General features: G+C 42.5%; 1 protein-coding gene across 1 annotated transcript; it reads right to left on the bottom strand.

Annotated features, from left to right (window-relative positions):
- Positions 1 to 946: 946 nt before the first annotated feature.
- Positions 947 to 6,502, bottom strand: LOC100665711 (histone H1.3). The gene has a single exon (XM_064281753.1). It carries the CDS (start codon positions 6,432 to 6,434, stop codon positions 5,769 to 5,771), a length of 666 nt encoding a protein of 221 aa, XP_064137823.1. The 5' UTR covers positions 6,435 to 6,502; the 3' UTR covers positions 947 to 5,768.
- Between the last annotated feature and the right edge of the window lie 6,189 nt (positions 6,503 to 12,691).

The raw sequence follows: 12,691 nt of genomic DNA on the forward strand, positions 1-12,691 counted from the left end.
TGGAGAAAGGGAAAATGTCAGCTTCACTGAGAATTCTTTAAAAATCAACCTGACTTAGTAACTAAGTTAATACGGTAACAGAAATGGTTGAGGCCTCCATACAGTGACATGAACTCAATCAGCTCCTTCTCTAGTTAAAAGGAGCCAAGCAATCTGTAAATAGGAGGGAGAAAGTAGTAACTTCAGGCTGATCCTAAAAATTACTTTCAGCATTAACACAAGGCATATGCATAGGCGCTCTCCAGCAGGAAAGAAAAAACGAAAATGCGGACACCTTCCATGCTCATGCTGAGACATCCTTAGTCTCCTTTACCCATCGAGATAGAGGAGCCCTGGTGATACAATGGGGAAGCACTCGGCTGCTAACCAAAAGGTCAGCGGTTCAGCACACAGCACCACCACCCATCAAGACGTTCATTTTAGGTCCCTAGGTGGCTAAAACAGTTTGCACTGGACTACTTACCTAAGGAGCCCAGGTGGCGTAGTGGTTAAGAGGTCACCTGCTAACTAAAAGGTCAGCAGTTTGAATCCACCAGGTGCTCCTTGGAAACTCTATGGGGCAGTTCTACTCTGTCCTATAGGGTTGCTATGAGTTGGACTCCACTCCATGGCAACAGGTTTGACTTACCTAAAGGTTGGTGGTTAGAACCCACCCAGCGGTACTGCTTCTGTAAAGATTGTTGTTGTTGATTGCCAACAAGTCAATCTCAACTCATGGCAACCCCATGTGTATCAGAGTAAAACCATGCTCCACAAGGTTTTCAAGACTGTGACATTTCGGAAGCAGATCATGTGCCTCTGGGTCGTTCCAGCCACCAACTTTTGCCCAGTAGTCTGAGTGCTTAAGCATTTGCACAACCCAGGGACTTCTCCATAAAAATTACAGCCAGGAAAACCCTACAGAACGACTCTACTCTGTAACACATGGGATCAACATGAGTAGAAGTCAACTAGTAGCCAATAGGCTTTAAGATGTTCATTTTAACCTGATTTAACCTTTACAAAAAAATTTGAAGATGGGCAAAGAAGACCCTCATGATTTAAGAAAACTCTACTTTGAAAGCTAGAGACTGTTCCAGGTAGGGAATACAATTAAAAAAATTTACGCAAGAGTAATTGATTTGTCATGTCTAATTGTTTCTGTGACATTTCAATTGGATACCTCACAACGGGCCAAACATAGAAATAAATGCTCTCTATGCCTTTCTCAGGAAACCCGGGTGGTATAGTGGTTAAGCGCTACCGCCGCTAACCAAAGGGTTGGCAGTTCAAATCCACCAGGTGCTCCTTGGAAACTATGGGGCAGTTCTACTCTGTCCTATAGGGTCGCTGTGAGTGGGAATCGACTCGACAGCACTGGATTTGGTTTTTGGGTTTATGCCTTTCTCAATTAGCCTAAAATACAGAGAACTCTATTTTTTTCTAGTTGATATAATGGATGTGGGGCACTGTAAAGTGAATAAGACTAGGAATCAAGAAATGCGTGACCCAGGTTCAGAATTAGCAAGGGAATTGTGTTCATTGCATCTTTCTAAACTACATTTTTCTTAACCATAAAAGAAGCATCTTAACAATAAGTAATACAAATGTTTTGTGGTGGGGCCGAAGTGAGGCAGTCTTAGAAGTGCTTTATTCACCCTGTAGAACTACAGAAGTATGTCACAGACATTTTAACAGCCCTTGTTTCACACCACATTCCCATATAATTCTCTTATTCCTCAACACTCTTCATCAAAAGCCTCTGTCATTTTGGGTGTGGAAGACCTCTCGGGTCTTTTCCCCCTTATCTTTCTCAATCTGTGATTCAGTTTCCTATTTTTAAAAAGATTCTCTGGAGTAACTCTTTCAAATTCTCCATTTATCGATATCTCCTTATCTATTAATCTACTGTTATAAAGGGGTAGGATTTTTTACTTTCTGTGCAAAGAATAAATTACAGGACGCAACTGTGATTCAAAAAACTTGAATTTCTGCTTGGAATAACTAGAAACATAATTACAGGCCATATCCCTTAATTTAGACGTTTCAGTGGAATGTAAAATGTAATGAACTATAAACGAATAAGGGGTTAGTGCTATAAACAAAGAAATAAGATCAATAGACATTTCAATCATGAGGAATTCATGGGAGCTGGTCCCACTGATAACATGCTCAGGAGTTTATGACTTGTTTTCGGCTGTGGACACTGGGTTGTCTGAGAAAACCTATGGATGCCTTAAAAACCATGTTTTTAAATACTTCAAGGGTACAGAAATAAGAAAGGTAGCAACATTAGAATATCATTGTTAGCTGACATTAAGTCAGCCCCAGATTCTTGGAGACCACATGCACAGTGGGATCGGACCTTTGTGATCCATGGCATTTTCACTGGCTGAAACCAAGCCTTTCTCCCTGGTCTATCTTAGTCTGGAAGGTACACTGAAACCTATTTGCAGTCATAGCAATATGACTGACTGGTGGTAGCTGTGCATGGTGTGAATAAGCTGGTATCAAACCCAGGTTTCCTACGTAATAGGTGAGAATTGTTGTAGTGGGAAAAGTCACAAAGTTTAGTAAAGCGAAAAGAAAGTTTTAATCAGCATATATTCAAAAAGGTGATAAGTGGACAAGCATGCTGCCAGAGCTAATGTCTGCTCAAGTCCAAGGAAATATTACAGAGTAAACAAGAATGGGAAAATGGACAAGCACGTTTCACAGCCATGTGTGCTGGACTCCAAGGAACATTGCAGAATAAACGAGAATGGGAAAACAAACAAGCACATTTCACAGTGTTGTCTGCCCAAGTCCAGAGAATATTACAGAATAAACAAGAATGGGAAAACGGACAAGCACACTGCCACAGCCATGTCTGTCCGAGTCTAAGGGATACTACAGAATAGACAGAAGTGGGAAAATGGGCAACCATGTTGCCACAGCCATGTCACCCCAAGTCCAAGGAAGATTACAGAGTCATCAGTATATATTAACATTACAAATGGGCAAAACAATTGAAAGCTTCACCTTTTCACAGATTGGCTAGAAACTGTCATCTTATATATTGAATTGTCTTTCTTAACAATCATTGGTACAGGTTTCAGTAACAACAGTCGGGAGGGTCTTCATTGGTCCAGTAAATTTTTATTCACTAAATGTTAATGGAAAAAGGTAAGAGCGGAAAGTCTTTTGTGTTCTGGCTTATGTGAAAGTTTCCCTACAAGACATTTTCTAGAATTATTCTATCTATTGTCTTTATACCTCAGGGCCCAGTTGATGTGTCTTTGTGAGTCCTTGTGAGCCCTTGGGACCCTTGTGATCCCTTGTGAGGCCAGCTCCAGCTGGGTCACATTCTGTATGCTCGAGGACAGGGAATAATGACTCTAATATTATTTCCTAAATCAGAATTCTACCACTGAACTACCCCCTCTCCAACATTATCAAAATGTGTTAAAAAAAAAAAAAAATACTAAGTATATATAGGAAACCCTGGTGGCATAGTGGTTAAGTGCAACAGCTGCTAACCAAAGGGCCCGCAGTTCGAATCCACCAGGCGCTCCTTGGCAACTCTACGGGGCAGTTCTACCCTGTTGCTATGAGTCGGAATCGACTCAATGGCACTGGGTTTGGGTTTTTTTTTTTGTTTATGTATAATAACATATATACTTGTTCAGTAACACATTAAATAACAAGGTCTAGTAGCGGGTGTAATAACGGATCAGTTTGAAAGACTCACAATGAGTAAGCTATATTTCCAGATACCTGTAATAATAGCAACCATTGCCAACGAGTGGATTCCGACACTCACACTGACCCAATAGGACAGAGTTTCCAAGGCTGTAATCTTTACGGAAGCTGACTGCCACATCTTCCTCCCCGTGGAGCAACTGGCTGGTTCCAAACGCGAACCTTTTCATTAACACCCGACCTTTCCATTAGCAGCAGCGCGGTTAATCCGTAGCCGTTCAGTCGATTCTGACCCACACAGACACTACAGGACGAGTAGAACTGCCCCCATGGGGTTTCCAAGGAGCAGCTGGTGGATTCGAACTGCCGATCTTTTGTATAGCAGCCGAGGTCTTGACCACTACGCCACCAGGGCTCCTCTATGACACCAATGCTCCGTAAAAACTGCAGTCATACGAAAATCTCTGTGATTTCCATTGATGAAAAAGTCACAGATATTGCTAAATCCATTGGTCATAGTTCCCTGTACTTGTAATTGATGGAAAAGATAAATTACATTTACGGTTTGTGAAAATAAAAGTGTAATTTATACCCATCCAAATCGACAGTCCCCATAAAGGTCTGTAGAAATCAGATTCTTTCAGGGTTTGTCAGGTGCGCTATTCACACACACAAAAAAACTTAGAGCCCTGGTGGAGCAGTGGTTAAGCATTGGGCCAGCCACTCTTTGGAAACCTTATGGGGGCAGTTCAACTCTGTCCTATAGGGTAGCTATGAGTCTGAATAGGCTCAGCGGCAAAGAGTTTTTGGTATCCCAAAATGAAAAACAAAAAACCCACCTCAGCCCTAGGGATAAAATATGAAATGCAAATGGTGGGATGTCCAGGTCAAGGCATCTTCCTACAGTCCATTTTGTTGCCCTGGTAACTAACCCTAGCTTCAGGAGATCCCTCAACAATCGGGCAGTCCTCCCAAAAGGTTGGTTTTATTTTGTTTCCCTTCACTCTCACATGCCTGGGAGATCCTGGACAGCCAGCTATGGCTCCCTAGGCCATCTCAACAATCTATGGGATAGGAATCTGGGGAAGAGGGGGCCAAACCAAAAAAAACATTGAATTGCCAGAGGCACCTTTTACACTTACTATCACTTAGCACCAGGTGGCAGCAATAATTATGAGACTTTTGGCAAAATGACAATAGCCCCCTCAAAGAGGATTCCACTGTTGGGGGAGAGGGGTGCAGGACTTTACACTGCTTCACAGTATATAGGAATTCTAGTACCTAAAACTCTGATTGGTACAGTATTTCCTCGGGGCCCACGTAAGTAAGTCAGAGACACTTTCTGATTGGCTGACTTTCGTCTCCAACGGCTGCAAGCCAATAGGAAAGCAGACTTTACGAACCGCCTAGAGACTATAATAACTCCTTCTTCAGTTTGGGTCGTGAAATTGAACTCCACTCATTCTGGCTTAACAGTCCTGGGCGAGCTAAACAAGCAGGCAAAGCTCGCGCTGACACTAAAACTGGCTCTTAATGGCTCCCGTTGCGGGTGGGTCGAGTACAGCACCTGAGGAGTTTCTCCGAGCGAGTCCGGGTGGCGAGCCGGTGTACCTGGCCGCCGTGGAAGCACTTGACTGCCGAGATCCTGAAGGTGACGGGACAACGCCGCCCGGGACAAGAAGCGCATCTTCCTGCGCCACTTGCACTGGCCATCCGCAAGGACGAGGTCAACCTGCTGGGTAGTCACTAAACAAGGCGGTGCCCCCCAAATGCAGTGTAGTGCTGCTGCCCAAGGCCAACTAACTGGGTTAGGGTTACTACATAAGCTGAGCTGTTCAGAGCCATCCCCGACCGTGTGACCAGTCAAATTACACAAACCCTGCCTCCTACGCAGTACGAGGCATAAGCATATGGCCGGACGGGCCAATCACACCAGCGCGGGAATTTTTGAAAGTAAAAATGTAATTATTACTTCTACCGCGCTCCTACCGTTGACATGGCGTAATTGTGGATTCACAATGGCTCAGCTCTTTTGATTTGAGATATGTGGGTGGCTCTGAAAAGAGCCTTTGAGGTTTGAAGCAGGAGGACGTACTTCTCCATACTTTTTACTTTTTCTTGGACGCAGGCTTCTTTGCCTTTGCAACCTTCGGTTTGGCAGTTTTCGGCTTGGCTGCCTTGGGTTTAGGAGCCTTAGCCTTAGCTGGGCTCTTGGCGGCCTTCTTGGGTTTGGTTGCTTTCACCTTCTTCGGGCTCTTGACCACTTTCTTAGTCTTAGAAGCTGCTGCCGGTTTCTTTGCCTTTTTGGGGGTCTTTTTAGCACTCTTCTTTGGGGTGACCGCCCCTGTCGCCTTCTTTGGCTTCTTGGCAGCTCCGGAAGCCTTCTTCGGCTTGGCCGAACCAGCTTTCTTGGTTTTGGGCTTGGCTTCCCCAGAGGCCGCCTTCTTGTTGAGTTTGAAGGAGCCGGAGGCGCCGGTGCCCTTGGTCTGCACCAGGGTGCCTTTGCTCACCAGGCTCTTGAGCCCCAGCTTGATACGGCTGTTATTCTTCTCCACATCGTAGCCAGCGGCTGCCAGCGCCTTCTTGAGCGCGGCCAGGGACACGCCGCTGCGCTCCTTGGAGGCGGCCACCGCCTTGGTGATGAGCTCGGACACCGGGGGCCCGGACGCCTTGCGTTTTCCTGCAGCTGCGCCCGTTTTCTTCGCCTTTTTCTTCACAGGTGTTTTCTCCGCAGGTGCGGGAGCAGCAGGAGCAACTGGAGCAGTTTCTGACATGTTTTTGTTTTGCCAGTAAAGCCAAAAACTAAACTCAAAACTGTCAGAACGGCGTGTTCCCGGCGCCGGAGGCTGGGGGTTTATATAGAGAGAAGCTGAGTGATGATTGGTTCCCTGCTCTGCGCGCCGCGCTGCTGGAGCAGGGCTCCTCGGCTCCGCTGCATGGCTGTGTTTCTTGCCCCTTAAAAAAGAAGAAAAATGTAAGAAATCTGGGCACGGAGCTATTAGGGATTTGGGGGAAACTGATCCCAGAGGCCTCAGGCTTCATTGCTACCTTTTTTGCTATACCTAGTTTCTAAACCGGCACTCTGAAACTTTCCTGATTCCCCCAACTCTCTTCATAACTTAGGTCAAATAGAGACAACTTTCAGGTTTTCCTTAAAAATACTATTTCCCCACGTTACGTTTGTAATGCTTTCTTCCAAGACCTTGTTCCGGACATTCTTTTCTTCTCAACTGTATGTAAATAAACTTATTTTTCCTAAAATGTGTAAGGAAAATCGGTTTCTCCGCGGGAGCAATAGCACAGGCTCTCCCGTGAGTTGTTTGCACCAAGCTCTAGAAATTGGCGCTGGGGTAAAACGTTTTATGCAGAACTGGGATGGTTATTTTGGAAAAGATCATTTTTTTAAAGGTATTTGAGGGACCAGTATGTAAACTGGGTTTGATCTCTTGTGTTTTGGTGATATAAACACTTTAGGAAGGATGGGGGTGGGGCTGCTCCAGGTGTCTTCTAGATCAACTGGTCTAAATAGGGTCACCAGCCTTCTGGAAAAAATCAGTATCATAGACTTTTCAGACATGGAATGAATGTTACAAATTAAGCACGGCGTCTACAAAGAAGAAAAGTGAATCCTGAAGCGATGGAACGGCAGGTCTTGTCATTTTACTATCTGTGAGCTGAAGGGCAATATGAGCTGCTATATGTTTATATCCTATCTCTTTAAAATTGTGCTTCATTTTAGTGACAGACACACTACTTATAAGGTTTTTTCTCCAATATTTAGCAAAGAGCTCTGTAATTATTTCTTATATTTCCAAATGGTAATTAAAATACAAATTTGATTTGACTTTTTTTTTCCAACATTGCAATACGGACACAGAATTATTACAAAGAAACAATTTCTCATTTAAACTACTTAATGAATTTTTGTAATTCTCCCTGGGCTTTTTACTAACAAAATGTGAACTAGACTGTGTTAACTAAAGTAATTGACTGAATGTGTCCACCCAGGGACCACTGAAGGAACATTTCATAGCAAAAAGTAGTGATCTTCCTACTCCATCTCTTTTCGTTGGTGACACGACAGAGCTGGAGGAATTAAGTAAATATTGGATAGTTAAGCACCAAATTAGTAATCACCACAAAATAAACAGATAATGAAATTAAACCTATGTTTGTTAAAATAAATAGACAAGAAAAATATTTTGATGTTTCTTCTAAAGCTATTCCTGTTTCCACAGATCTAGTTACTCTGGCTCATATTCAATGGTGATTTGAGGATTTTCTCATATATATGCAAGATACAACAATCAACTTTAAAGATGTTGTCTCCCCGCACTTAACCAACGAAAGAGAGAGAAAGCTCACAGGGTGCATGGAGGCTCAATAACCACCAGTGGCTCCGAGGGAGAAAGACGTGGCAATCTTCTTCCATAAAGATTTACAGCCTTGGAAACCCTATGGGGTCACTATGAGTCAGAATCCACTCAATGGCAGTGGGTTTGGCTTTTGGTATACATGTACGTGTGTGTGTGTGTGTGTGTGTGTATAAAACTTGGCTTGGCTTTTTTTTTTTTTTAATAGTCATTCGCTGGGTGTCATAGAATGAAATAAAGTCTCCGGAACTTAAAATCATGTTATACGCAGTAAACAAACTACAAATATTGTGAATGAAGGAGGTAAGCTTATAGGATTGGATCTGCAGCACTCTGCTTCCACTAGGGAGATATTTTATGGGTGTCTGGAGAAAGGAGCTATTTGTCATCATCTACAGCATCGTTGTCAATAGCAATGGGCACAAGTTTCTGTCGTTGTTGTTCCATATATTTATATTATCTAAAGACTCAATGGTAATGGGTTAAAGACAATTAAAATTTAGATTTTAAAAACTTTATTATTTTGATTATTTTCACAGTTGTACTATCAGTTATTGAACAATTGTTGAAATTGTTACACGCATAAATTCAAATTATATACATAAATTCCATTTAAGATAGGTGAAAAGTTCTTTCTACAATAGATGTCACCATTTCATTCTTGTGTAACTCTTAATGGTTCCTACGGCTATTTAGGTCCCAAGTAAGTGAGAAGATATTGGGGCTAAGGGCCATTTCCTTAGTTGTTCATAGGTAATCTCTGGTCTTCCTGGAGAGCAATAACGGAGACCTGACTCGATTTCACCCTGCACTTTTATAAACGAAAGAGGCAGTACTGTGCTGCGTGTAGTTACTCTGTTATTTTCTTGCCTGGGATCCAGTTGCTTATCTTCTCTGTAACTGTGTCATGTACAAGGTTCCCGAAAGCAGAATAAACCCTATGGGACCGTAAATTTTAGATCACAAAAAGTTTCCTTTGCTACTTTGGTAGCAAGCAAAAAAAAAAAAAAAAATTGTTTTTTCCTTTTGAATCTTCAATCTGTACATATCCTAAAATGGTAGATTGCCCAAGGCTTGAACCATTTATTGTAAAACATATGCAATAAGAAACACAACAGTTTAGTAAGTGATGGGTAGTTAATGTATGACTTCATGTTTTCTCAATATTTTGGTGGTAAAATCCCTCTCACCATAGTAAATGCCCCTAAGTGGTTTAGGTAATTGCCACCAGGTCAATCCACAGAGGCTGTGCTTAAGGAAAAAAGTGACTAAGTTTTTAAGGAAAAAAATGGCTAAGGAGAATAACTTCCAAAAAGGATAAAGAAAAAATAAGGTCTACATTTCAGACAGTCCTGATGGTACAGTTAACAGTTCTAACCCACTGGCCCACCTCACAGGAGGAAGATCTGGTTGGTAATCTGCCTCCATAAAGATTACAGCCTTGGAAACCCTATGGGGCAGTTCTACTCTGTCCTATAGGAATCAACTCAACAGTAGCAGGGTTGGGTCAGATTGCGTTTATGGCAGACAGGGCATTGTGTTAGCATTATATGTTCAGAAGGACCATGAGAAATCATATCTACTTTAACTTCCTATCAGATGACCTCACCTAAGGATGCTCTTCCATTTGAAACCGCCCTCTAAACAAAACTGTTTATTACTTTTCTTTCCTAAAAGGGAAATTGCTCTCTCAAGTTTCTGATTTCCTTTTTATTATATGTCCCTTTTTATCTCTATCAGGAAGTCCTGGTGGCATAGTGGCCAAGAGCTCAGGAAGTCCTGGTGGCATAGTGGTTAAGAGCTATGGCTACTAACCAGAAGGTCAGCAGTTCAAAGCCACCAGGTGCTCCTTGGAAACCATATGAGGCCATTCTACCCTGTCCCATAGGGTTGCTGTGAGTTGGAATGGACTCGACCGCAATGGACTTTGTTTTCTTTTGGTCTCTCTATCAGTGATACCTTGTATACCCAGAAATTGGCTAATTCCATTATACTTCAAAAATATTCCAATTCTCACTTCCTGCAGTAAGCCTCCTTCTCGAATACCCACCACACTCCCTTCCTCAGTCTAGATTAGGATTGATTCAAAAAGAATTCCCTACAATAGCACAGCACAACAGAGTTTTCTGCAATGCTGGAAATGTTCTATATCTGCACTGTGCAATAGATGGCCACTAACTATATGTGACAGGGTTCCTGGGTGGTGCAAATGGCTAAGCGCTGGACTACTAACTGAAAGGTTGTTGGTTTGAGCCCACCCAGAGAGAGGCACCTTGGAAAAAAAGGTCACAGGCTCAAAAACCGTGTAGAGCACTACTACTCTACACACACAGGATCTTGATGAGTTGGAATCCACCTGATGGCAACTAACAACAACAGTAGCTATATGTGGCTATTGAGCACTTAAGAGTGGACAGAATGACTGAGGAAATCAACTTTTAATTGTACTTAATTTCTTAAAACCTTAAATTTAAATAGGCACATGTGGCTAGGGCTAATATAGGCAGCACAGGTTTAGGAAAACGCTTCTCAAACGTAAATGAGCATACCATTTACTTGGAGGCTTTGTTAAAAATGCCGCATAAATTCAGTAGATTTTGAGGAAAAAAAAAAAAGTAGAACCTGAAATTATCCTTCTAGCAAGCGTGCAGATGAAAGTAATGCTGCTGGAGTACTACTTGTAAACCCATCCCAACTAGTCCGAAATTAAGAGCACGCTTGAGTTAGAATCGACTCAATGGTAACTAGTTACTGATCTGTATGTCAGACCTCTCACCCTGAGTGAACTTTTTCTCTACTAGACTTTGAGTTGTTTGTTTGATTTTTAAAGAATGATTGTGTTTCTACATCTAGTATTTGTACATCATTCTTGGCATGTAAAAAACCAAAACCCATTGCCATGGAGTCACTTCCGACTCGTTGGAGCCCACCGCCATAAAAAAAAAAAAAAAATCCCTTTAAGATCAAGTCGATTCCGATTCTTAGCAACCTTATACCCTAAAGGATAGAGTAGATCTGCCCCATAGTGTTTCCAAGGAGGGGCTGGCTGATTCAAGCTGCCAGCGTTTTGGTTAACAACCGAGCTCTTAAACCACTGCGTCACTATGGCTCCTGCGACTTTATAAAAACAAAAACAAAAACCCAACCCACTGCCGTCGAGTCAATTCCGACTGATAGCGACCCTAAATTGTGAATGAATGAATGACTCTGGTTTCTTTCTCTAAAGGGAGAGCATTGGAGATCCCTGGATCTAGGTCTGCAGGTAACTTTTTATACCTGAACTAAATGCCAAATAGACTTCAAAAAATGAATAATATTCTGACTTCCTATAAGGCATGCGGAAACCCTGGTGGCGTAAGGGTTAAGAGCTATGGTCGCCAACCAAAAGGTTGGCAGTTCGAATCCAGAAGAAGCTCTTTGGAAACCCTATGGGGCAGTTCTACTCTGCCTTTTGGGTTGCTATGAGTCGGAATGGCCTCGATGGCAATGGGTTAGTAGGTGGTAGTATAAGGTGCACCATAGAAGAAGGAAATTTTGATTTGTTTGGTTTTAAATCGTCTCTGTAGTACACGGAATGGAGCCCTGGTGGTGCAGTGGTTAAAGCGATGCACTGCTAACAGAAGGGTCAGTGGTTCGAAACCACCAGCGGCTCTGTAGAAGATGTGGCAGGCTGCTTCCGTAGAGATTTAGGCAGCCTTGGAAACGCTATGGGGTCTCTGTGATTCGGAATTGACTCCATGGCAGTAGGGTTGTGTTTGGGGGTAGTATACACGAGGCACTCAATGTAAATGTTTGGAACATGTGAGAGAAAGTTGGAACTTTTCTACTAAACATATCAACCTGTGATCTATCTGTAGAATATTATTTTCAATTACTCTCTTTACTTGAATAATAGTTCACATAATTTGTCAGTGTTATGTCTCTGTTAATTTGCAAACGTTAACTCACCATGATACACTTTCAATGTTTTACTGGTAGAGGTAGTGGTACGTGACAGTCATGAGACTCCAGGATCAGAAGGCCTTTTTTAACCCCAGATTTATCACCTGGTAGATTTTTTTTTTTTTAGATTAGGTCTGCAAGCACGAGATTCTTCATCCCAACAATGCTGATAATGCTTTATAAATTTGGTAACAGACTGGAAATTCAATTATCGTTGGCTCCTTCCTGGGGCTCCTTCTTTATCAGAGAATTGCTGAAAACGATTATGTATTTGCTCTGTCAAACAGGACTTGCCAAATTTAATAATGAGTATTGGTAGAGCTGTGATCATTAAGAATAATACATTTTTGAAGAAACTTCACATTTTAAAATCAATTACATTTTGATATCTCTCCCTTTTGTAGACACAGACTCTACTGCCTCTTTTTTACATATGATAAAAACGGTCAGGAGACTTGCAGATTATCAATAGTCTGAGAGAACCCACAGGCACAGAACAGGAGGCCACAGAAACCGGCGGCTGAGGACCCATACAAGGAAACAGGAAGAAGTTACACACTGAAGCGCATTTCTCCTCCTCCTTCTCTATAATAGGCTTTGGCAGAGATACCCCTAAGGTGGAAAAGAGGCGGGGACAGAGTTCTTGTTCCCGCCCCCGCCTTTTCAGTTTCCTAAAAGGTCCGCACAATCGAAATATAAAGGGTTGTAGCGAGCCC

This window comes from Loxodonta africana, chromosome 1 (genome assembly GCF_030014295.1).
Source record: "Loxodonta africana isolate mLoxAfr1 chromosome 1, mLoxAfr1.hap2, whole genome shotgun sequence".
Taxonomy (NCBI): Eukaryota; Metazoa; Chordata; class Mammalia; order Proboscidea; family Elephantidae; genus Loxodonta; species Loxodonta africana.

Coding starts and splice junctions, on each gene's coding strand:
- LOC100665711 (XM_064281753.1), bottom strand. CDS start 6,434: ATGTCAGAAACTGCTCCAGTTGCTCCTGCTGCTCCCGCACCTGCGGAG.